At 40.3% G+C, this 27310-nt stretch overlaps 1 protein-coding gene across 1 annotated transcript in view; it reads right to left on the bottom strand.

Annotated features, from left to right (window-relative positions):
* The window catches only part of XPR1 (xenotropic and polytropic retrovirus receptor 1), a 250935-nt gene that overhangs the window by 67957 nt on the left and 155668 nt on the right, over window positions 1-27310 (bottom strand). The window contains exon 3 of the mRNA XM_050963190.1: window positions 8256-8357. Within this exon, the coding sequence (XP_050819147.1) occupies window positions 8256-8357 (102 nt within the window). The remainder of the gene's footprint in view (window positions 1-8255; window positions 8358-27310) is intronic.

Raw genomic sequence — 27310 nt, 5'->3', positions numbered from 1 at the left:
ATCAGTTAACTCAAAGTAGTTGACAAATTTGTAAAAGGCTAAATGTCATCTAAAACGTCACACTTTAAAATGCTTGCTCCAGGTTAAAATAAAACTAGTGAAGACAAGTCCAAAGACAGCTGAGGTACATTACAAGAGCCAAGAAAATGAAAGCTGAGATATTAGGAGGAAGGAATTTTTAGTCAGATTCTTCTTAAAGCTGTTTATTCTTGTTAATACTTATTTCACTTAAATGACTAAATGCCATTTTGAATAAAAAATGCCTTTATTAAATATAAAAAATCCTTTTAATATGAGCTTTAACATCTTAATTTAAGACACACCTCAGATCACCCAGTGGTCCTCCCAAATTGTACACTATTTACGGTAAAATAAGCAGGAAACCCCCTGAAGAGCTGAGATTACAAACCTTCTTTCTTTATATATGTAATAAAGAAACAAAAAAGAGCACAAGCCCAATTTCTCAAAAATCCTTTGCAAGTCACTTAATAGTGCTTGGAAAATTCTGCTTTGTTGAAGACGATATCTAGCCTCTTTGCATTTTTATTCTGGGAGCCCAGGAAGGCCAGTAGGGATTTAAATAACTCAGCAATGAATCTTACACCTTATTAAAATACCATTTTATTACTTCGACATGTACAGAATGAAAATAAAGCAAAATATATTATGTTGCTATTGCTCTTTAAATCATCTACAGAACTACTCAGGGCACATGTAAAGCACAAAAGAAATCAATTTTTTAACCCGCAGCAAGCCTTGCCAAATCCTCGGTGGAACTGCATTCTCTTTTGCAACACATAGTATGACTTCAACTTTGTTGCTTTTAGTGACTTCTAAACAATTTGCTACACAGAAGGTCAGAAAAAGCACATATTTAGAAACTGAAAACAGCCTGCAGGAGTTTATTGCACACTACATGCCCTGGTGTCCACTGACTGCAGAACCAAAGTGAAATCTCAGTGGCAAAGGTTGAAGAGAAAAGTGATACCTTCTGGGGCAACTGCCAAATTCCGTTTCCATCAATCACATTCTTAGAGTCACCCATTACTTCCTGAATTGGCACAAGAGCTCCCAAGAGGTTGACTGCTATCCATCTCTATGTGTGTCACTGACTATGCAACTAGATACTCTATATAAACAGAAGGTTTGGGGAGAGGGGCCAGCAACCAGGCCATGGGTCTGCAGCAAAGAGCAAGCCAACAAATACTCCTCTAGGGAGTGATCAAGAAGCATTCTCTGAAAACAGCTTCCATGCAGCCAGGTGAAGGGTCCCAAAGTTTAGGTGGAGTAAACAGCTCTGGTCCTGTGAGATCAGGTCCAGGAAGAGTAGGAGCAGCAGCAGAGGTAATACTGATAAGTCTAGCAGTGTGCCGAACCAGTCCTGGGGCAGACACGCCGGGGCCATAAGAATAATTCTCACCTGGTCCCACTTGATTTTCAAAAGGACCATGTGAACCAGAAGAACTGCAGGAAATGCGTAGAATAGGAGCTCTATCCACTGAAGCAGCAAGGCAGCTGAAAGTGAGCCCAGGCTGTGCCGGCGCAGCAAGCAAAACTGATTGCATTTCCTGTTCTGCTTGGTTGCGTACAGGTATACCTGTGAGATGAACCTGGTGATCTCTAGGTGAAGGGACCACTCATGATAAGAGGAGAAACATCTGCTGAGTGATCGGCCAAGACGTTCTGGGCTCCCAGAAGATGGGAAGCCTCAAGGTGGACGGAGCGCTGCACACAGAATTCCCAGAGGGATGGCCTCCTGAAACAGGGCAGAGGAGCATGCTTGTCCCTGCTGGCTGATGTAGAACATGGCCGCGGTGTTGCCTATTATCTCGGGGAGAAACACTTGGCAATCTAAGTGGACCGCTCTGAGCTCTCTGCCATTTATCTGCAGGAGGAGCTCTTCCTGGGATCACAGGCCCTGTGTCCTGAGGGGATCAAGATGGCCTCCCTAACCTAGGTCTGAAGTGTCCGACGCTAGGGACACTGACAGCTGGGCAGGGGTGGGTGGGCAACAAAGGGAGCACCTCCATTGCTGACCGGAGGTCCTTACATCAGTTGAGGGAGGCGAAGACCAGGGCTGGAACAGTAAGCACTGAGTCCAAGTGGTGCCTGCAGAGTGAGCTAACCACGTCTGCATGAGTCTGAGGCACAGCCCTGCATGCAGTACTATGTAAGTGCATGCGGCCAAGTGTCCCAGGATCTTGCGGCAAATCCAGGTTTTTGTGATTGAGTGAGCCATGACCCTGGATATCAGGTCTGACATTGTCTGGAATCAAGCCTCTGGAAGGAATGCTCTGGCCTACGTTGAGTCTGAGTGACCCTCAATCAGTCAGTCATTGAGGTATGGGTAGACTTGAATGCCTTGTCTTCTGAGGCATGCCACTATCACTGACATATGTTTTGTAAAAACCCGGGAGCCTGTAAACAGGCCAAAAGGCAGAATGGTGAATTGATAGTGAGTCTGGTTTACTATAAACCTGAGGAATCTTCTGTGGCCATGGAAGATGGAGATATGAAAGTAAGCATCCTTCAAGTTGAGTGCAGCGTACTAGTCACCTGGATCCAGGGAGGGGATAATGGAGGTCAGGTAGACCACGTGGAACCTCAGTTTATTGAAATATCTGCTGAGGCAATGCAGGTCCAGGATGATGCGAAGACACCCTTTGGCCTTTGGGATTAGAAAATATAGGGAGTAAAACCCCTTCCCTCTCAAGTTTTGAAGCACCTCTTCAACAGACCCGACCCATTTGAGGGTTTGCATCTCCTGGGCTAGGAGTTGCTCGTGAGAAGGGTTCCTGAAGAGGGAGGGGGATGGAAGATGGGAGGCAGGGATGGATGAAAACTGAAGGGTATAACCATTCACCACTATATTTAGCACCCAGCTGTCTAATGAAATGCAGGACCACACCAGGCTGAAGTGGGAAAGTCAGTCCAAAAACAACCAGGAGGAGGAGGAGGAAGAAGCCTGTACCACAGGAGGGGCTTCTTCCTCTTCTTCAGCCTCAGTTACCTCCATGGGGCTCACATCCTGTGTATCAGTACTAGAATCAGAGTCCAGTGCCAAGTGGTGTGGGAGCCCGCCTCTTGGAAGCAACCGAGTACAACTGGTGGGATGACAGACCCTGTACCGGGGAAACCCCTATGGGTTCCAGAATGGCCACTGCATAGGCCACTGTCCATCTGGCCAGTTTCCAGCAGGTGGACCCACACTGGGGTCCGGTAGCATGTAATATGGGTATCGGTGGCAGCCTTTGGGATGGGTGTAGGGCTTCACTTCAGAATCTGACGAAGAGTCTTCCCGAAGTGTCCACGTGGGAGCGGTACCCCTCACTTCTGCTGTTTGGTGGCGAGTGTCTTGGAATTGATGCCGGACCAGGGATGATCTCGTAAAAGTAAGGTCAGCTTACGCTTGCAATGTACTGAAGGTCCCAGTGCTGGGAAGGAACTTTGAGCATCTTGCTCTCTCCTGCTCGTGCTCTTCAAAGCTGGTGGTTGTCCCATCAGAGTCGGTGGTACTGGGAGCAGTATTAAGTCCCTGACTGCTGCAAAGCTCTCTGGGGTAGAAGGCACTGTGATTCCACTGGTGCTGCAATGACTTCCTGATGCCGGCAGGAGGTCCGGCACCGGACTCAACATCCCTCTGGGCAGAGTTGACGGTGCTGCCATGGGACTAGGGATTGAGGAGTGGCCCAATGCAGGTCATGCTCTACTGCCTTCTGCTTGTTTTTCTTCAGCACTGGAGAGCACCACTCTCTCGGAGCACCACTTTTTATGTTTTTTCCTCGGCACCAAAGATGGAGAATGGTGCCAGGAAATACACAGTGCCAAAGGGGTGCACCAAGGCTGAAGTGCTCAGTGCTGAATCTGAGCAGCTTGGCTCTGATGCCTGTCTAAAAGCAGTTTCTATGAGGGAAGCCCTCAGCTTAACATCTTTGTCCTTCTTCGTACGAGGCTTAAAGTCCCAACAAATCTGACATAAATCTTACATAAGCCTCTCCCAGACTCTTCAGACAACTAGAGTATGGGTCACTCACAGGCATAGGCACAAGGTTTGTAGCCCGGGGCATGCTTGGCATCAGGGGAGAAGGGAGCCCCTCTATGATAAAGGAAGGGATCTAATTATCTACACTAGTACAGTACTAGTCACAATATTTACACTACAACTATACCAAGAATAATACACTAAGATACAGAGAAGAAAACCACTGAAAAATGCCTTGCTAAAGCAAGAAGAGTTGTTCCAACAACCGTTGTGGATGGCAAAAATGAACTCGGAGGATGCAGGTCTCGCAGTGCCCCTTGTATCAGCGCATAAGCATGAAGCACCAGAGGGCACTAGAGCTGGCCCAGTTGATCTCAGTGAGAGAAAAATCTCCAACAACGGTGCATGCAGTGCATTTGCACCTAATGTGGAATGGACATGAGCAAGCCCTTGAAGAAACTTCATTTGCTGACAGTTAAGATTTTTAAGTGCTGGTCCAAGAAACAAATGATTTTAAAACATATTTAAAAACAAAAAACCTCAAACATTCAAAAAAAAAAAAAGAAAAGGAGTCAGTTAAGATTAACTTCAAAATTCTGTTACCATGCCTAACACATTATCCATTAACTCATGGACTTGTATTGGAATTTGTTATTTTTGGTAGTCTCTAATGATGTCGTCGTCTTCCATACATTTGGTAACTTTTTAAAAAATATGTATTATATCCAGGTTTTTTGTTTCTACTGGTGGCTCACATCTGCACAGCACCTCAATATTGGTGCACATAACATTCATTCCACACGTGGCTGAAAAAAATTAGAGGGAACATTGTTTGTATGGCATCCAACTGTGCCCTGATAAACTCTAGGTGTTGCACCAGTGTTAGCATAGATTTTTCCAGGTTTAGGTGAAGGCCGAGTCTCGAGAAAAGGTCCACTGTTATTTGTATGGCGTTAAGGGCATTGGTTTCAGATGGCGCCTTGAGAAGATAGTCATCCCAGTATGCATCTGAAGAAGTGGGTTTTTTACCCACAAAAGCTAATGCCCAAATAAATCTGTTAGTTTTTAAGGTGCCACTGGATTCCTTGTTGTTTTTGTAATTCCTGTAGTTATCTACAAGGATGTTATGCAATTTTCAACAGGAAGGAAAGTGGCCGGAGAGATAATCTGGATGGGAGGTGTACATAAGACAGTTTCTGTTAAGACATGGTCTACACCTAAGACTAAGAATGCCTCTCAACCATGCACATGACTAGAATAACTGGCAACTACCAGATCATACTCCAAATCAACACATGTCTGAAGTATGACAGGATCATAGGTCTGGCATGAACAATTCAAGTGATGCTCTTCAGGCAGTTATTCATTGCTGGGGTAAAATACAGGAGCACTCTTGAAATGATTTTATATTATGGGAAGTCACATTGTCACTCCATAATTAAGGCACAAGGAAGCCTATTGTTACAAGATTGATTGTCACCCTCACTAATGAAAGTTACAATCATTCTGTTCTGCACAGCTTTTTGAAATTTTAAATAGGTGAAAAACTCACCATGTATTAACTAGCAATTTCATTGAAAATAAAAAGTTGCTGGAAAATGATGTTTACAGATCTTCACTATGGAAATGCAGTATCAGATCCAGAGCTGATTCCAGGATGCTGAATACTACCAGAAAATTGATTTCTTGATCATTTTATAATTAATAAGTGTTTAATTTGATTCTGCGATGGAGGACAAGATTTTAACTATCGTCCCCACTTGTTACAACCTTTCAAATTTCAAGTGAAATTGAATAATAGTTTTCAGATTTAAGCATGAAGAATATAGTAAAAAAGGATTTTTCTTCCACATCAAGAGTATAATGTAATCAGATTTACAGCAATCAGAAAAAATTTACTGTTCCAATACTTTAACAGTACATCAGCATCAACATATCTTAAATATTAAAACATTTCACCCTGAAATAAATTATTTCTTCTATTTTGTGCACATAGGTGGTGGTTTTAGAGTGAGTCAAGCTCTAAGCTGCTGTTATATTTTTAACGGTATATGAAATACTTGTTGGGGGAGGAGTAGAGAGAAATGACATGGTTTTAAAACAAAATAAGAGATAGACTAAGTTTTGGGACTTCATATTAAAGAGTTAATAATAAAACATGCCCTAATTAAAGAGGCAAGTATAAAATAGTGTCTGAAGGAGTTTTGGTTACTGCTGTTACTTTTTAAACATTTTAGATGTCTAAATAAATCATATTAAGAACAATATTTCAGTTTTTTTCAGAGTTACTTTTTTTGCATTTAACAGTGCCTGGATACAGGAGTTTCACTTTTGTTTCATGTACTAGAATGAAAATATAATATTCATTCACACTATTCTGGAGTTGAGGGGTAGAGAACTCAACTGCATGTCTTTCCCTAGGCATTGCAGAAAACAAAGCAACAGCTGCTGTTTTAGTGTGAATAGATGATCCTGTGGAATAGGGTTCTAACCAGAATGACCCCACCAACGGGTACTTTTACATCAATGGGGTATGCTCCTTTAAGAGGGCACCTACCTTGACCCCTTTCCAGCCAGGACTTTCCCATCAGGTCAAGGCAGTGCAATTTGACCATGCAATGAAGGTAGTTTTTGTAACTCCAGGCACAAGAATCCTAGTGGGCTAAGAAGGGTATGAGTGAGCAGTTTCTTTTGGAAGCACAGGGCTATGTTTAAGATTCACTGAGAGTGAAGGTGGTAGTCACTTTCTGAAGACACACTTGGTTATCTGCTTTCCCAATTTAAGTGTCCAGCTAGGGAGCTGGTCTGAAGGAGGTGGAGGGTGGCAGTAGCAGGATGAAAGGAGTCTTCATAGAGAGGCTTGAGAGAAGCAGCAGACATGTATGGGACAGGGAATTTCCTCCATGGAGCCATTAGAGCAGGGAGAGCCAACAGAGAAGAGGAGATTACTTCCCTACATGGAATCTGGGCAGAGGGCAGCAGTAATGAACAATTACTGACATTTGAGTTTTATTAATTGTTATTTCCCTCATAGACCAGCCTCTGGTGCTTCCCTCAATGATGTCATCCCCAGGGCTTATCATAGTTTTTAGAGCCATAAATTCAACATTATGTATTTACTTTTCATTTAAATCAGAGCAACTGACAGGCTATCAGGAGGCACCATAAATTTTGTTATACAAAGTTTTAATAATTAACAAAATGCTAAGAAAAACTATGGCAAATGTGAATAAGTCACATTCATAGATTGTAGGGCTGGAAGGGACCTTGAGAGGTCATCGAGTCCAGTCCCCTGCCCTCATAGCAGGACCAAATACTGTCTAGACCATCCCTGACAGACATTTATCTAACCTACTCTTAAATATCTCCAGAGATGGAGATTCTGCAACCTCCCTAGGCAGTTTATTCCAGTGTTTAACCACCCTGACCGTTAGGAACTTTTTCCCAATGTCCAACCAAAACCTCCCTTGCTGCAGTTTAAGCCCATTGCTTCTTGTTCTACATTCATATATAAATTTCCCCTCGTATGAAACCCATTTCCAAAACAGGATGGAAACTGGCCCCAAATATGACAGCATGTTACTATAATACCACTGTTGCAAAGCCTTTTCTAGAAGTATTATTACACAAATGACAGATTCAGATCAAATCAGTTTTATCTTTATTTCTAGCATATTTATGCATTGTGAAAAACTTCACTCCAGTGGACATTTCAAAATGCTGTACTTAACAAAAATGGGTATAACTTTCACAGAAGAAACACAGCAATTATAACATCTTTGCTAGGTTTCTCCATTTTTCAGTCCCATCAACTCTAATAAATTTGAACAGAAACAGAAGCACAGGTTACATTACTGTGTAACGTATTTGCCAGCTAACTGCCATTGGCTATAGGGTTGTGTGCATCAGAAAGTTGCACTTAAACTGTTTTTTAAACCTATATAGTTCAACTGGCACAAACAGCTGTTGGACACACTCCTATTTTTAAGTGTGGCATATTCTGGTTTGGCGTACGTCTATTTCTAACAGAGCTAAACTGAAATATGACATTTAAACCAAACAAGAGCATACACAGCTTTTTTTGGAACAGATTTAGATATATCATTTTAAATTCACAGCTTAAGTTAAAGCAGCTTTCTTACATAGACACACTCTATGATTATTTGATGGTAGACTTTCAGGAATGGTAAGGTTATTCTGCAGGTTTGGAAGTCTTAGGTCTTTGTGTGCTATACCTTCCACTAATTCTATTAGAGGTAGATAAGCAACTTACCTGAATAAAAAGTGTTGATTTTGGCAAGTTCCTTCTCACAGGTTTGGAAGAACTTCTCCTCAAACTTGGCAAAATACCTCTTCACCGTGTCCTCGTCTGTGACTGTGAAACAAGAAGAAAAAGTTTATAGTAAGAGAATAAAGAAAGAGGGGCATGAAATTACATGTCAGTGTTAATTTCGGTCTCTCTCAGTGTCAAATGTGAAAGTATTTCTCCAGAGAACAAGCCATCTTCCCCTGTAATAACTGACAGAATGTTAGGAAATATCAAATCAAAGGACTCCTTGAGGGGACATAACCCTCACTTGACTGGAACGTTTTTTGTTCCCTTATTCCAAATCTTTGCTGCAATGGAGTTTAATAATGACCAAAATCTAGCAGGGAGAGGAAGGAGGAAGATTAATCAAGATGAGTAGTGACACACAAGGTGCAGCTACTGAGGGCACAAAGACATATCCCCTCAATTTCACTATCTAGTTAATCACTCTCCCACCGAAACTCTGCTGTAGGTCTCATGCACTCTCATTCCTGGTCCCTAAACCAACTTTCTGTACAGAAGCTGCACCCCTAGCAACAGATCAGATGAAAAGACTGCTCTTTTACTCTAGGAATTCAGGCTGGACTTTGTGTCAGCCCATAAAGGAAATAAATTTAAGGGTGAGTTAGAGGTAGACTGGTAAGATTCTGGTTTATAATTTTTATTTGGAGCAAAATCAATCTAAACATGTATTACCGATTTCTTTGGTAAAAACCATTAAGTAAGAAATGGGGCTCTAAAATATGGGACTCTTTGCAAGCAGATAAGAAAAAAAGAGCCAATTGCCCAATAATCTTAGTGTAAACAATTCCTGTTCTATTTTACTTTACTTCCACTCCTACATATATTTTCCTAAAACTATTTTTGCTCCCCAGTGAGCGCATAAGACACAAGTCTTCTGATACAAACTTGTCCAAAGTGTTTTATTAAACACAGGGGTTATTCCCAAGTTTAGTACATCTGAAAGCCAAGGCGCAGCAATCACAGAAGCAGTATGATAAATGCTCTGTGGTTCATACTTCAAGTACTATATTCCTGTCAATGTTTTACCATTATAGTCCTCCATTTTTGAGGGGTCTAACTTCAGTTTGCGTTGTGTTGGAATTTATACAAGTTCTCAACCCAGAGGAGATGCTGGTTTTACCATTTTTAAAAAATAAATTACCCAATTGAGCATTTACATTTATACTGAGTCTACAAAAAACAAATTTGTGTTTAAAACAGAAGTCTCAGATTCCTACATAGAGGGCCAAATTACGTTTTCTGTTAGAATTCATGGGTTCTAACAGAATCCCCCCTCCCCTCCCTTCATACCTGTTAGAATCCCCCCTCCACCTTCATACCACCCAGAAATCTTCTGTGCCTAAAAATATTTTCCACTCATGCAGGGAAAAGCAATACTGTATCTTCCCCCTGCATTTCACAAACAACTTCTTTACACTACTGGTATTTTGCTACTTCTCTCCCCATTCATATTTTCCCTCAATATGTTGCCCAACTTTTCCCATCCTCCCCCAGATCTCTTTCTCTGGTTCATTCTATTATGCTGTAGCAGTAGGCTTCCAAAAAAAATTGCACAATACTTCATTTTGAAACCAAAAATTCAATTTCACTTTCAATCCCACTTTCAGGTGGTAACTCAGTGGTATCCTTCAAAACAATTCACCGTGGCCAGCCTCATATTTCAGAGTCTGAGGTAAAGAGTTCCATGCTATGGAAATGACAGTACATAACTTCAAAGGAGACATTTTAAGGACTCATTTATAAAACCTCTTTACATTTTGTATTGACATATAGCAATAAGAAAGGCACAGTTTTGTCTTATCTCAGTCTCTCTGCTGTCTTCTAAGGACTAGCAGAGGAAAACAAACCTTGAAAATAAAGCTGTGCTAAGAGAGTCTAAAAATCATATAACCATGAAGGCAGATCAGAATTCAGACACAAAACATGGTTGTGTCAAGTGAAAGGAAGGTTATACAAATACTGCAAAAATATTTACCAATTGTTAAACATCTTCCTTTAAACTCCAGTTTACAGGCTTCTGACTGGAGAGGATACCAGAGTCTTAAAAACCAGATTTTTTTTTTCTGGTAACAAAAGGTTTCCTTTCAGTTCACTTTCTCACTGCAGCTCAGTAATTTAGCTGCAATAATGGACTAATTCTGCCCAAGGCTACTCCATATTTATTTTTTTCAAAGCTGAACAGGACAAGGTTTTCTCCCATGTGAAAGCCATCATGCCAGAAGCTGACCTTGGATTAAGAGGCTCCATGGCAACAGAAGCTGCTTTTACAAGGCACCTAGCTATAGCTGCCAAAAAGGACCAGCAGCAACTTTCCTTTAGAGATCTAGAAAAATCATAATGGTTTTTTTGTTCTTATCCTCATGGTGCTGCCGTGAAACTGGTTGAAGATGAAACTCTGATCAGTGATAACCTCTCAATTGTATCCCACAGCTTTCTATTTCAGGGGTGTGGACAAAGCACAGTAATTTTACAGAAAATTGTATGGATTTCCACATGATTCCAATTCAGAGAAAGTAAGCGGGAAAAGCCATTCTCACTTGCAAAACCAAAAGTAAGAGAGAATCCTATGCACTTTCTGACATGCCTTCACTTTTCAGTTTGTTGCATTTTGAGCTGAGACACCAGTTGACGGATGAAAAAAAGCATGATGGGTATTAGTATACAAATTCCCTTCACAGACATTTACTATCTGAGTTAAAATATTTTCAGTACCTTTGTAAGCAATTACAAAGTTTAATAGCTTGTGTTCTGGCAGCTGTACTGTAATCACTGTAGCAACTAATTGTGAGAGAAGCAAACAGCTCTGCTTGGCCAGTTTCACAGATGTTAATAGAGACAGCGCAGCTTTCCTTCACTCTACAATAGTGGTCTTGATATAAAATGTAACTATTAGTCGCTACCTGGCTGACACTTAATGGCAAACTATTTAGAGGATTTGGCTTCACAACCTTATCAAGAGCAAATTATTCTTCAGACAATTAAGCGTTGATTCAGAAAATCATCACTATATTTGTCCAAACAAACACGCTGTTCATGCCTGCTTTAGACATTCGCACTTTAAATCTCAATGCAGCAGATGATGCCAAGCTTTAAAGATCACCACTTCATCATCAGTTGTGCTAAATTTTCAAGAACAATGGTATCTTGGGCTTAGCCTCTTGCTGATTCATTACATACAGGGTCCAATGTTCTCCATGGTCATGTCATTTGCTGCACATTCTGCTTACTAATCACAGAATTGTGCACCAAAATTTAAACTTCCATTTAAAAAAGAAAGTAAGTTTTCCACTTCTCATGGTTATAAAGATCATACCTGCTTCATGTTTTCACCATTGGCTGGTACAAAATGCTGTTTTCTTGAGTCTGCAGACATACTCAAACAATAGCTCTGAAAGGTGTATGCTGTTCCATTCATCTAAAATGGGTTGCTGCTGAAGCCTAAAGATGACAATTTAGGTCCACCAACAAAAACAAGTCCAATTAAATATATTGCCTCATCCACCTTGTGTCTCATATCCTGGGACCAATAAAGCTACAACTACACAGCAAACAAATATAGGCACCATAATTTAAGAATTTTAAACTGCTGCTCATTTTAATGACAACATCTAGCTATTCCACAGTCTCAAAGTGTCTCCTGAGGTGACAAAAACTAACTGCCCCACCCAGCTGCCAAAGCCTCCAGACTCCACACTGGCAGTTCTACAATGAAGTCATGATTTATCAATACAAAATTTCTGCAAGTACTTCTCAAGGACATCATAATGATTAGATAAAATGTATTATTAAAAGTATATACAAACAAATCAATAAAAGAATATTAAGATTGCAAAGTCAAACTGTGAAAATTGGAGATCTATTAAAATGCTAGACAGAAACCAGACACCTTTGATAATAGTGCCTATGAAAAATTCAGGGCATTGGTTGGAACAATTTCCTCAACAATGAAGAGACCTGAGAAATCACCAGCAGCTTATTTCCACCAGAATGAGAGGAAAGTGCTGCACATGCTTGGGGTATGTACTTCAGGTGCCAACATAGACTCCCACATGAAGTTGTCAAGTGAAAACCAGCTGTTGTGAGGAAATAAAGAAGCCCATGAGAAACTTTAAGAACTACTCTAGCCGGGAGGGCAAGGAGGAGATCTCAGTACCACAGAGCAAATGGAAACAGTAACAAATGACAAAGAAACAGAAGAGACTGGTTTCAGGCCTGTGTACCAGCATGCGTGCAGGAAAGATGTTCAAAAAAAGTCAAGCACTCAGTTAGGAAATGCACAAATTAAAGTCATCTGTACACCTTTGATTTGTTCTCATGTGTATTCGTTATGATAGCCTTCAATTACATGATCATAAAGTTTTTCCTACGAAGCCACTGCCTCATTTCATGCACAGAATTACAGTTTTGTCATCTGCAAATTGTCACCTCACTACTGACTCCTTTTCCAGATCATTACAAAATTTGTTAAAAATCATTCATCTTAGAACAGAAACTTGTGGCACTCTACTGTTAACCTTCTGCCATGTTGAAAACCGACCACTGATTTCTACTCTCTTTTCTGTGTTATTGAGCTTCTGATCCATGACAGTACTTGGCTTCTCATACCAAGATTACTTAGTTTCTTTAGTAGTGCCTTGTGCAGGCCTTTGTCACAGGCCTTTTGTAATTCTACAGTCAAAGTTAAAAATCCTATAGATCCTCCAACATATCAAAAGATTTCACTAATATTAAGATGACTGATAACATACGCAGCCCACATCTTGCTGTGTTGCCATTAAAGGTGTGAACACAAAAGTACCATCATTTTCCAGACATCAGGAACCCAAAAGCATGAGAATATTTTAGCTAGTTGCACGTCCTTTCGTGAGAAACAGTTTAAGCTATTCACATTTTTAACTGCTTAAAATATGTGTATGGAAACACTTTTCGCTGGGCCATTTCTCACCAACACAAAGGTTTTTTTAAAATTTGGTTTGGGTTTTTGTTGTTGATGTTTATTAGAGAAGTCAACTTTTATCAATGCAAGACACGTGTCTTTTTAAAGAAAGCGAGAAATGGTCCTACTTCAAATATCTTGAAAATAAGAAATACTGTATCTTTTCCTCCAGCTTTGTTTTACAAGTAAACATAAATCAGTGAGGTCAATCTTCACAAGCAGGCCAAATGCAAAGTGAATCCATGTTGGAAGTTGAAAATTCAAATTCACATGTGGCACCTGTGTTTAAGTATGAAGAATTATCATCCTATTTAGGTGTCTACTGCACCATACAAAAACAAAAGACCCTTGAACTAAGACAAAATAAAAATCAACTGAACAGCAACATTAGACTTCACTTTGCATTATTAAAAAAATCCATGTGGCCGTATCTCCCCTGTTGACCCTGGTTAGAGTCTTAGTGAGAGACCTCACTGAATTCACCCCTAATAAATGTTTTAGTGCAACTCAGGTATTATAATCTGGCTATTAAATTAGCACTTGATTTAACGAAGTAAGAGACTTTAGTGGTGATAGGCATTAGTGGAAAATGAGCCTGGTAATGTCTGCACAGGAAAAAAATTGTAGGAAGTAGCTGCTGAATTCCCCAATCCCCCTGAGAACTATAAGAGAAAATGTTAAGAGAAACAGCAAACTTAAAAAGCCAGATATCTTTCTGCTCTTACATTATACTAATTTTGGCTTCTGAAGAAATATTGATCTATCCTTTTCTTTAAGCAATCAAATACTCTGAAGCTATATATATTAGATAGACACACACACAATTTATTTTATACACTTTGGATGGAAGAAAGAGCGGAACCCACTAACAGAGACATTATTCTATGCTTTGATGTTAGCAAAATTCAGAAATACAAGTACATACTGTAACACTAGTGCTCTTTTTGTCCGAAGAGGAGGTTTAGTTATTCATTAATGACACTCTGTATTATGCATTGCAATTAGTTTCAAAAGAGTATGCTATGTTTTGCTGAATATTTTTATTTGATCAACGTTTTGCTGTCCTCAAAACAGAAAATCCAGGATGAGTAAAATCTGCTCCAGGTGGCTATAGAAATAACAATAACCTGTCTCATAATAGCGCTTCATCCATATTTTCAGATTACAAAAAGAAAGAAGATGCTTCCAGGCAGAAGAAACCTAGCCATTTACCTGACAGATCTCCATCTCCCGCACCGAAATGCATAGTGCCACTTCCACAATTTGTGAGATTCTGTGTAAGAGTCAGTTGGTTTTATTTAGCTGGGATGGACAGAAGGTAAAATTTCTAAGCTTCAGTGTACCTGAGAGATATAGGCACCTGGTACACATGACTTGTTACCTACATATCTTGGTTCTGTGACCTTGTATTCCACAGCTGTAATATCAGCAATGAAACTCTACATCAGAAGTGAACAAAACATGCAAAACGAACAATTTAGCCAACAGAATTGCAAGAGGCAAATAATCTCAAGTTACCTATACCCCAATTGGCTGAACTCTCTCTAAATTTTTGGATTTATAAAGAACACCTATTAACTTGTCACACGTTTGTATATGCACAATAAGAAAAGTGACTTCTTAGTCTAAAATGACTATGCTACACACAAACATCTCCAAGGTATTCTATATTTCTACTGCTTCTCTAACAGGTATTTGCAACACAAAGTAGGGCAGGAGAGTCATTTTTGTAAGCTTTTAATTCTTGTCTGAGTTATTATATATATACACTTTACACTTTGCAATATTTTTAAACTTAAGAGGATTATTGTTTAGCACCAATATGTTAAGGAAAGCTATAAACATCTTAAGATTCAAGTGACGCAAACCACTAAAACTTTGCTTATGGTTACCATGTCATCAGAGACTACTGATATGTACATAGCCTAATAAGCTCAGTTTCCTGTATATTATCCTACCGAGGTTAGGTCCAAAGAGCAATCTATGCAAAAAAATAACTTATGACACATTAAAGATAATGGCTGAGGGAACGAAGAAAAGTTTGTCCCAAAGACTGAAAAAAAAAAAACCAAACAAAAAACCGCTTTTCTCCACTTCCTCAACCTGAATGGTCTCTAGGTAGAACAAATGCTTCCTCAAACCAGAAACAACCCCTTTTTCCTCCTAGTTTTGAAATGCCATTTTTTTTTTTTGTAAATCCCCACATCCCTAGCTCCTAACACAAAATAGTGGTGCACTGCAAATCTGTTGCAAAGGGCAAAAACTCATCTAATTAATGCTTGAAACGCAAACATTTTGTAACATCCTTGCCTCAGTAAACATGCAGGATCCACATAGTCTTGTTTCACTTTATTATTTTTGGTTTACTATAAGAATTTATTAATGTTTTTCATTTTAAATGGCTAATTACTCAAATTGGAATCTCCCCCCATTCTTCCTTTTAAATGAACGTAAAAAGCAACAGGGATGATGCACGCAGTTACCATGCAGGGCTGGCTCCAACTTTTTTACCACCCTAAGAGGTGAAGGGGAAAAAAAAATAAGAAGCCACGATCTGTGGTACTTTGGCGGCAGCTCTACCGTGCCGCTTCATTCTTCGGCGGCAATTCAGCGGCCATTCCTTACCTCCAAGAGGGACTGAGGGACCCGTCATCGAATTGCCGCCGAAGTCCTGAATGTGCCGCCCCTTCCCACTGGCCACCCCAAGCACATGCTTCCTGCGCTGGTGTCTGGAGCCAGCCTTGACCATGAGACCTGAACATGCTAGTCACCACTGCAGAACCACTGGCTGGTTAGCAAATGACTATGGGGTGTTAGAGAACTTTCAGTTTCCAAGTAGAGCCCTGCATGGGACTATTTTAAATCCTGCTCCCACTCACTCCGCTATTATGGCGGCAGGTCCTGCAGGACCCCGGTCCTACTGCAGGGTTCTACACTAGTCCCACACAGAGCTCTACATCCAAGCACACTACAAAATGAAGAGTGCTTGAGAGCCTCAAAGCTGCTGCCTTTGAAGGAGCCTTGCTCTGTACAGTTAGCCATATTTCAAAACCAGAGATGCACCAGGTATCAAACCACCTTCCCTTCATACTAAGATGCACCAACCTTCCCTTCATACTAACTGAAAGCAACCACAAGACATCATTGCAATAGCTGAAAAATATTAAGGTGGGAACCAAATAGCGATTCAGAAAAAACAATGAGTTTTGAAAAGGATATGAAAAGTGAAAGAGTACTGCTCTTGGGAAGACTTCTGATGACATTCTTGCACATCTCAACCCAGCGTAAACATGCTAGAATCTCCTGGAAAATTCTGGATTGAGGGTCTTAAAATTGTTAGATCATATCTGGAAAGTTAAGTTCAACTTTTAGGCAAAAATTAGAGCGTCTCTCTCAACACTTGTCTACTAATTCACAATATGATCACAAACTAACAGCTACTTCTCAATACATGGTTTACAAAGCAAATTCAAGACAAAGCATAATGAAAATCTATCACAGCATAAAGACTGGGTAATTTTTTCCGAAAGCTGTATCTATCAGTATTTTCTATGCCTTTCCAGATCACAGATGAAAGCAGTGAAATCTGATGGGCAGCACAGATCATCTTAGCCCACAACTTAAGCCAGCTCTACCCACTACTTTAATACACACAGATAACCATATTAAAATTGTACAACAAACAAACAGGAAAAGGTAAACAAGCAGAGCATAGATATGCTCCAGAACAAATATTCTAGCTCGGTGCAACACAAACACTAAGTTGACACAAGGAATTTATAACAGTATAATCCTTGTCATTTAGTCTCAGCATTAACAAATTCAAATGCACTATATATGTACATGCTGGAAAGGACAGAGTTTGGAAGCTCACAAGTGTATGTTCTTTCTTCTTTAATTTGTCTATTTTCCCTTGAATAACTTCAGACCACCACAAGAAAGCTCCTCTTAAAGACCCTAAAAACAATTTAACTTAAGCCAAATTTAAAAAATGCTATTTGCCATTTTATCCCCAGAGGGCCCCAGAAGAATCAACCTGAACAGTCATTTTTTGGAACTGTATTGACAGGGTGTGACGGGTTCCCCTCGGGGTACCACCTGGAATTGGGGTACCACTGAGCCCTCTGACCCACCAACCTGGGCTCCCTCTCACACTGTGCTATGACAAGCTGCAAACCTGCTCCTGGTCTTACACTTCCTCCAGCATTAACATAGATAGGGACACACCCAGCTGCAGTTACATGTAGACTCTCTGACCAGCCACAGCATAAACCAACAACAGAGAATCTACAGCCAAAATAACCACTAGCTTCCTAGCCTAGGACCCCAAAGCTGTACCATCCTGCAGTGGTCCAAACCCCAACCATTATGAATTTATTATCCAATTGGCCTCCGCCTCAATGTGGAGAGGAAATGCAACGAGCCTGTATTAAAGCAAGCTGAGATTTCCAAGCACTTCACTCCAAATTTACTGGATTAGATTAAAACATAAAATAAGTTTATTAACTACAAAAGATAGAGTTTAAGTGATTATAAGTGATAGCACACAGATCAAAGCAGATTACCTAGTAAATAAACAAAACTGCAAACTAAGCTTAAGCTACTAAAAAGACAGCATATGAATTAGCAAATTCTCACATTGGCTGATGATACAAGCAGGCTGGCAGATTCTCAAGATACAAGTTGCACTTGCTTTACAGCTTGGAATCACCAGGTTTTTCATACACAGGCTAGAAATTCTGTTAGCCTGTGTCCAGCACTTCCCCCCAGTTCAGTCTTTGTTCCTCAGGTATGTCCAGGAGTCTTCTTGTGTGGGGATTGAAAAATCACAGATGTCACTTCCTGCCTTACACAGTATTAGCATATGGCAGGAACCTTTTGTTCCAAACTCAGCTGTGGAAAAAAACACTGACATCCCAAGATGGAGTCCAGAGCCATGTGGCCTGGTTACATGACCTTGCATACCTTGCTGAGTCATAGCAGTCATTACTTACGGGCTGTCTAAAACATTCACAGGAAGGTTAAGTTCTTCCAGGGTCCCTTGTCTTTGCTGATAGGCCATCAACACTGTCTAGCTTCTTCACAGATGTACCAGAAAGGCTAGTTGTGGGTGTCACCCAGAGTAAGTACGATTGAAATACAGATACATAGTCAATATTCCTAATTTTATATTAAAAAATGATACAGGCATACAAATCAGATAATCATATTCAGCAATTAATAACTTTTCCAATGACACCTCACATGACCCATATTGCATAAAATGCATCATAATTATGCCATAATCATATTGTAATAATATCACTATGAAGAATATGGGGTGCAGTGTTACACAGGGCCTAGGAAGTTATAACTTACTCTCCAAGTTAGAAGATAGATTTACCTATTTGTTGTTACATGCTGTATGGGAGAGACAACCCAAAAGATACACTAGAAGGGAAAGGCAGCTTCCTGATTATCAGGTAACTATTATTACATCCATGGATACCTAGGGATATTCGTAATGGTTAAACAAAATGTAACATGAACCACTTGTCTCCTGTATCTGGCCATCATATCTGTCAGAAACTACTTCTTCTAACACCCACTCATCTAACAGGGTGAATTTGATTTACAGTAAATCACTAGGCAGGAAGACTCAATTAAATCATGGCTTTCTACATAAAAGTCCATTATTGTTGATTGTTAAAATCTTAATACATATTCTTCACAACTCAGATAAACATAGGCTTCATTTTGAGAAGGTACACCCTATACATTTTAAATAGTGATTTATTTTGAAAACTTTTCAGATTAGTTTTATAGCTATATCAGAAAAGGAATGATTATTTGGTTATTTCATTTACCAAAGATAATTGAAGCAGATATTTATGAAGTCATAGGGAGCTGAACTATCTCCAATTCAACAGGTTAATCATTAATATTTGGAGGATTTTCTTGCCAGGCTCTATTAGGAGGAGAACATCACCAGACAGACATTTAAATTGTTTTATTTAACTAAAACAAGGTTAAGTATTCTGGATTCTTTTCAACAGCTAATATAAAACAATAAAAATGTGCATAACTGGAAGCCACCAACAAAGTGAGTCCTAAATAAGATGGGAAATCTGATACCTTGATGTTCAGAAACCACGATAGTGGGTGTCACAATTCAGAGCAAGTGCATGTGATCAGTCCCCTACACAGTGTTTTTTCTGTGGCTACAGGTTGATAACATTTTTCTCAGAACAAGCATGCCCATGAATAGGTCATGTTCTTCCAACCCTTCCCAGGAAGGATTGGGGCCTCCCTTGGACAGAAGGTCCTGTCTGTCTGCTGGGTCAGAAAGCAGATATTTATCTTAATGTTCTTTCTTTGCCTGCTTGTATTGAGAGACTCCAGTTTGAACTAGTATATGCAAGCCTCTCTTGGGGTGGTACCTCTCAACAGGCGTTACAACTGGAGTGAATTTACCTAATCATCCCTCAACTGTTCTACTTTCCTGGAGGACTGTGATCCTCCTTCCCCATGGAATTACATACAATCCTTGCCCCACATTGAAACAAAAACTTTATACAGTAAAAACAACGAGGAGTCCGGTGGCACCTTGAAGATTAACAGATTTATTCGGGCATAAGCTTTGGTGGGTAAAAAACCCCCGTTTATGCCCAAATAAATCTGTCAGTCTTCAAGGTGCCACCGGACTCTTCGTTATTTTTGTGGATACAGACTGACACAGCTACCCCTCTGATGCTTTATACAGTAAGATCTCCCACAGACACTGCAGGAAATTGCCATATCTGACACGCTGGGTACAATATAAAGACAAACAGAAAATATTAAGGAAGGAAGGCAGGCCTCAATGTTAAAATTCTTCCTTAAAAAAGGAAAAGCAAAAGGTAATTCTTATTAGCTCAGCACTGAAAGCTCCTTTTAAAAGTTAGTATTAGCTGGCTGCAGTTGCCCGAATTAAGAACCATAATAGTGTGTAGGAGAATGGGTTGCTTTGGTGTTGGTTCTGTTAAAAATCTTCAATTATAACAGTTCTCTCATTCAAGCAGGCACTCAAAAGGGAACAAAATGGACAGACACAATATACCCATTGCCAATCTCAATAGAGGCAGAGTAAGGATGTAAACTACTCCTTTGCCTGATGAAACAGATATGAAAAGAAGTGAAAAGACAGCTGGACTGGCAACTGCTACAGAGCAGATAAGACATCTCTATGCTTCTATGAGTTTTCTTCCACAGCTCCCAGACTAACTGGCCCCAGATTTGACATTTTATTTTAATCTCATTAAATTGCTGTTTGATTTCTGCAGATTGTCAGAGTTATAATTTAACTTCATTGTTCTACTTCCATTTTCTATCCTCAGCGCCTGTCCGTTATACGGATGTGATACTTAACATCTGCACAACATTGCCTTCCAAGTATTATTATTTATTATATTAATAGTCCTGGTCAGGTCACTAATTGAGGGCCATGTGGTGCTCAAGACTCAAGGGACAGTTGAGAAAAAAACTTATTTTAATTATTAGGTATTATCTGGGAACTTTATGGGGGAGAAAAATAGATGAAAGAAATGTAACATGGTAAGGAATTTCTGTTGCATGTACTGGAAGTTTGCAGCACACGACCATCAAAAGAAATGCTAAAATAGCATCAGGGAATCAAACTGCCAAACACAGTATATATAGTGATGGCACCCAGTGAAATTTTTTCAGTACCCAAACCAGTCTCTGAGTTCCATGTCTTTTTAAAGTGGAAAACAAATGGTGATTTATATGCTTGTCAAAGGCATTCTACTCATCTAAACTGAAGATGTTAGTGACATCACATTTTTAAGTGTTAACAACACAGTCAACAAAAACCAGCTGAAAATTCTGTGTATTTGCTATTACAACACACACCTTAGAATGATTTACATAAACGAAAGACTAGAGAATTATTTTTCAGTTTTTCTTTGTGCAATTGTCAGCACTTCAGGTTTTTCTAGAGTTCAGTTTCTGGTCCTGCTTAAACTCAAGTTAAAACAAAAATCAATTAACTGAACCAGGACCAAAAGCTCTGGTACAGACACACCATTTGTGTGTTGTTCATTTAATTGAATAACCAACAACACTGGGGATAGTTTCTCTACTTTGGGAAGCTCAGAATGGGATGGTACATAGCTCTCCAGCACCTGTCGCAAGCTGTTATCTTGTTCACCAGATCTCCAGCTTTCATTTTTAGTCTGTCACGGTATAATTCCCCACTCTGAACCTTAGCGTCCAAAAGATGGGGTACCAGCATGAATTCCTCTAAGCTCAATTACCAGCTTAGTACTTGTAGTGCTGCCACCAACCAGGAATTCCAGTGCCTGGTACCCTCTGGTCCCCACAAAACCTTGCCCAGGGACCCCCAAGACCCAGTCCCTCTGGATCTTAACACAAGGAAAGTAAACCCTTTCCCTCAGTGTTGCCTCTCCCAGGCTTCCCCTCTCTGGGTTCCCCTGGAAGATCACTGTGATTCAAACTCCTTGAATCTTAAAACAGAGAGGAAAATTCACCTTCCCCCCTCCTTCTCTCTCTCCCTCCCAGACTCTCCCTGAGAGAGAAAGTAATCCTAACATAGAGAGAAAATTAACCTCTCTCTCCCCCCCTTCCCTCCTTTCTCCCCACCAATTCCCTGGTGAATCCAGACCCAGTCCCCTGGGGTCTCATCAGAATTTAAAAAAAAAAAAAACAACAATCAGGTTCTTAAACAAGAAAAGCTTTTAATTAAAGAAAGAAAAAACAGTAAAAATTCTCTTTGCAAATTTAAGATGGAATATGTTACAGGGTCTTTCTGCTATAGACACTGGGAATACCCTCCCAGCCTAAGTATACAAGTACAAATTAAAATCCTTTCAGCAAAATGCAAATTTGAACTCCTTCCAGCCAAATACACATTTGCAAATTAAAAAAAACAAACATAAGCCTAACTCGCCTTATCTACCTAGTACTTACTATTCTGAGTACATAAGAGCCTGTATCAGAGAGATTGGAGAGAAACTTGGTTGCACGTCTGGTCACTCTCAGAACCCAGAGAGAACAACCACCAGACACTAACAGCACACACAAAAACTTCCCTCCCTCAAGATCTGAAAGAAACCTGTCCCCTGATTGGTCCTCTGGTCAGGGGACAGCCAGGCTCACTGAACTTGTTAACCCTTTACAGGCAAAAGAGACATGAAGTACTTCTGTTCTATTAACCTTTAACTATCCGTTTATGACAGTCATTAGCTAATATAGGTGCAAAGAAAAGCTCAAAAAAGTGAACTAAGTGCAACTAATGCAAAGATAGCTGTGAAAGCATGGAACAACAGATGGGATAAGTGTGACTTGCCCCATTCATTTCAGTGAGGTATCAATTCAGATGGCCAGTGATAAGGAATAAAATAACAGCGCTGACATTTTATTAAGGAAGAAAAGAGGAGGATCACAGATCTGCAGTTGACTGAGAGCGATGTCTCATTTTGGCACCACAGGTGAGTGGCATTTGGGAGATAAAGCTTTTTAGTGGGGGTGAGAAGAGTAAAGAGCAAAGCCCCATGATCCTAGCAGAGCCAGTGTACATATTCAAGTCCCACTAAAGGGAAGCCAAGTAAGAATGCATGATCATACTTTACCATCTGCGCAACATACTCTGAGCAGTGTTTCATTCTGGTAATTGACATGGTCAGTGATTTTGTAGGTAAAGCTTGGAAAAGTACCATCACTTTCCCCACCCCTCCCCAGTTTGACCCTTGAGCCTCACAATAACAAGGGAAAGAAAAAACATGTTAAAAAAATAGGACAATTGTGTTACTAAACAGACAAAAATTGGCAGGGAAACTCTGGGGCAGGATAACACCCAATTTTTTTAAACTAACTAGAGTTCAAATTATAAGTGTCCCTTCACTAAATTCACCCTACCTCTCATTTTCCCTCAACCAGGTAAAATGCATGCAAGTCCAACAGAATCCTCTCTTGATAAAAGCCAATGTGTCAATTACCATAACCTAATAGGTGCCATGCTTCCTGACCTTTTAGTAGAATTATATTTAAATAAATGTAAATATATGCTCCATAAAAATGAAAACAAACAAACAAAAAAGATGTTCGAATCTTGTAGCTAATCCCCTTAAGATCGGCTTTCTAATCAACGACTGAAGAAATTACCACAGATGCTGGGAACTGCTGCAGCAAAACACAATTAAAATAAACTCAGATATTCCGATGTTTAATATAACAGAGGTCACTCACTTTAAAAGTCACAAACAGTACTCCTCCTTTCCCTCTTCTTCCACTCTTCTTACATTTACTAGGGAATTTTAACAAATGCTTTACTCTATGGCATTATGACCGCTGCCCATTTAATACTGATTACATTTCAAAGAAATAATTCAATCAGATAAGAGAAACAATTTTTTAAAGTGATGATTTTCCTACTGTAGCTTTGATTCGTATGTATGTGTATACACATATACTGACAAAATATGCATATGAAACCTTGGTTCAATTTCATAAAACCAAGAGTTTATTTTCATATTTCTGACAGGAGATTAAGCTTTATTATAAACTGCTTCTTGTACTCCCTTGGTCAGGACTTTCATTTTTAAAGTCTTATTTTCAGTGTTTTATCATTCAGCAATAAGAGCTCCCTACTAGCTGAAGCGGCGGAACCTCTGACATGTTAAAAAGAGACACAGGATAGAAAATCAATAAAGGTAATCACATTTTGATCTAGAGGGATTGTGGTAAACAGAGTATTTATTTATTTTTAAAGTGCTGTATTATGGTTGTGGAGGAAACAGATGTTTTCCCTTCCACCATTAATTGACAACATCCCATGCAACAGAGCCATTCTAAGTCAATGTACCTGGAGTGCTAGTGACTGAAAGCAGATTCCTTGCCGGAAGAAATAACTGACTATTCCTCTGAAGATACATCAGTTGGATTTAGGTTGAATTGGCTGCTTCAGTGAGGACAGTTTTTTCCCCCCTCTGGATATAGCAAATTGTTGGTGGTTGAGTTTTGGCCAGCTCTGGTCATCGAGGTCCCAGGTGAACTCTAACAAGATTATCTTGTCACTCCACCCTGTCAGCAGGTGGGAGTAGCAAGTTAGTTACTGCTCATTAGAAACAAACCCGAATAAAACGGTGAAGGTAACAGTTCTCACAAAGAGGGAGCAAGGATCTGGGACAACAGAATCCTAATGAAAGACTCCTAGGAACATAACATGAGAATGGCCATACTGGGTCAGACCAAAGGTCCATCTAGCTAGTATCCTGTCTTCCAACTGTGGCCAATGCCTGGTGCCCCAGAGGGAACGAAGAGAACAGGAAATCATCAAGTGATCCATTCCCTGTCAACCATTCCCAGCTTCTGGCAAACAGAAGCTAGGGACACCATCCCTGCCCATCCTAGCTAGGAGCCATTGAGTGATCAAGAATGTGGAAGAAGTCTTAAAATGGGTTTATTTTATCTGATCTACACTATAAGATTGGTGGAGGTGTTTGATTTCTTGATCAAGAGCACACCAATTAGTGATGGGGTTGCCCTTCTATCTCAGTTTGCTTGAGATGGTTTCAGGAGCCAAAGTCTCTGATAAAAATCCACGTCTACACTTACAAGCTCACAGCGGCACAGTTGTACTGATATAACTGTGCTGCTGTAAAAGCGCTCATGTAGCCACGTTATGCTGATGGGAGAGAGCTCTCCCACTGGCGTAATAAAACCAGCTCAATGAGCAGCGGTAACTATGTTGGTGGGAGAGCATCTCCCGTCAACATAGCGCTGTGCAGATGATCACTTACGTCCAGGAGTGGTTCTATGTTTTTTGCTGCCACAAGCAATGCAGTCAGGCTGCCTTTGGTAGCACGCCTGTGGGCAATCTGCTGGTCACACTGATTTGGTGGCATATCTGCGGGTGATCTGCTGGTCTCGTGCCTACAGCGTACTCACCGTCAAATTGCTACCAAAGCTGCGGGACCAGCAGACCTCCTGCAGGCATGCTGCCAAAGGCTGACTGACTGCTGCCCTCACAGCAACCGGCAGGCTGCCTCCTGCAGCTTGCTGCCCCAGGCATGTGTTTGCTGCGTTGGTGCCTGGAGCCGCCCCTGCTTATGCTGGCAAAAACTTATGTTCCTCAGGGGAGTGTTTTTTCATACCCCGAGTGACAAAAGTTTTGCCTTCACAAGTGCTAGTGTAGACATGGCCTTAGCAACAGCACTCACTCCTTCAATTAATGGCTGAGAAAGCTCAGCCCACACCCAAATCCCTCAATAAGTCCTCTGGCAAAAATAGGGAAGACTTTACATTCCTGACATTTAAGGTAAATAGAAGAAAATGGTTTTAAGGCCGTCATTATACAGAATAAAGCAGCACACACTTGGCAGATCCTCTTTAGAGTCCTACGTCAGTTTTCTTCTTTCCAGAGCCCCCAAAAGTGCTAAAGACTAAACTACAAAGTTACCCTGAAAGTGTTTCTTGACACAGAATAAGTGGGGGGGATGGGAGGGGGAAGAGTGTTAAGCAAAACTAGACTAGACTAAAGCATTAGAAGCAAATACATTAAAAGCAAGAGGAAGACCATGGACTGGGTAGGTGCTTAATTACTGATCTGTTTTGTTTTTCACCAGGAAGGTTGGTGGTGATTGGACATCTAACATAGTGAATGCAAGTGAAAATGAGGTAGGATCAGAGACTAAAACAGGAAAAGAACAAAGTTAAAAATTACTTAGACAAATTAGATGTCTTCAGGATACCAGGGCCTGATGAAATGCATCCTAGAGTACTCAAGGAGCTGACTGAGGAGATATCTGAACCATTATTGATTATCTTTGAAAAGTCATGGAAGACAGAAGAGATTCCAGAAGACTGGAAAAGGGAAAATATAGTGCCATTCTATAAAAAGGGAAATAAGGACAAACTGGGGAATTACAGACCAGTCAGCTTAACTTCAATACCCAGAAAGATAATGGAGCAACTAATTAAGCAATCAATTTGCAAACATCTAGAAAATAATAAGGTGATAAGTAACAGTCGATATGGATTTGTCAAGAACAAATCATGTCAAACCATCCTGATAGCTTTCTTTGACAGGGTAACAAGCCTTGTGGATTGGGGGGAGTGGTAGATGTGGTGTATCTTCAGTAAAGCTTTTGATACTGTCTTAAATGACCGTCTCATAACCAAACTATGGAAATGCAACATAGACGGAGCTCTATAAAGCAGGTGCAAAACTGGTTGGAAAACCGTTCCCAGAGAGTGGTTATCAGTGGTTCATAGTCATGCTGGAAGGGCATAACAAGTGGGGTCCTGCAGGGATCAGTTCTGGTTTGGTTCTGTCCAATATTTTCATCAGTGATTTAGATAACGGTATAGAGAGTACACATATAAAGTCTGCAGACAATACTAAGCTGAGAGGGGTTGCAGGTGATTTGGAGGATAGGATTAAAATTCAAAATGATCTGGAGAAACTGAAGAAATGGTCTGATGTAAATAGGATGAACATCAATAAGGACAAATGCAGAGTACTCCACTTAGGAAGGAACAATCAGTTGCACACATACAAAATGGGAAATGACCACCTAGGAAGGAGTACTGTGGAAAGGGATCTGAGGGTCACAGTGAATCACAAGCTAAATACGATTCAACAGTGAAACGCTGTTGCAAAAAAGGGAACATCATTCTGGTATGTATTAGCAGGAGTGTTGTAAGCAAGACATGAGAAGTAATTCTTCCACTCTACTCCATGCTGATTAGGCCTCAACTGGAATAGTGTGTCCAGTTCCAGGCACCATACTTCGGAAAAGATGTGAACAAACTGGAGAAAGTCCAGAAAACAGCAACAAAAATGATTACGGGTCTAGAAAATGACCTATGGCAGAAGATTGTAAAAATTGGGTTAGTTTAGTCTGGAAAAGAAAAGACAGAGGGGACATAACGGTTTTCAAGTTCATAAAAGGTTGTTACAAGGAGGAGGGAGAAGAAAAAACGGTTACTTACCTTTTTGTAACTGTTGTTCTTCGAGATGTGTTGTTCACGTCCATTCCACATTAGATGTGTGCATGCT

The sequence above is a fragment of the Gopherus flavomarginatus genome, chromosome 7 (assembly GCF_025201925.1).
Source record: "Gopherus flavomarginatus isolate rGopFla2 chromosome 7, rGopFla2.mat.asm, whole genome shotgun sequence".
NCBI lineage: Eukaryota > Metazoa > Chordata > Testudines > Testudinidae > Gopherus > Gopherus flavomarginatus.
This window is presented reverse-complemented; position numbering and strand designations above follow the sequence as displayed.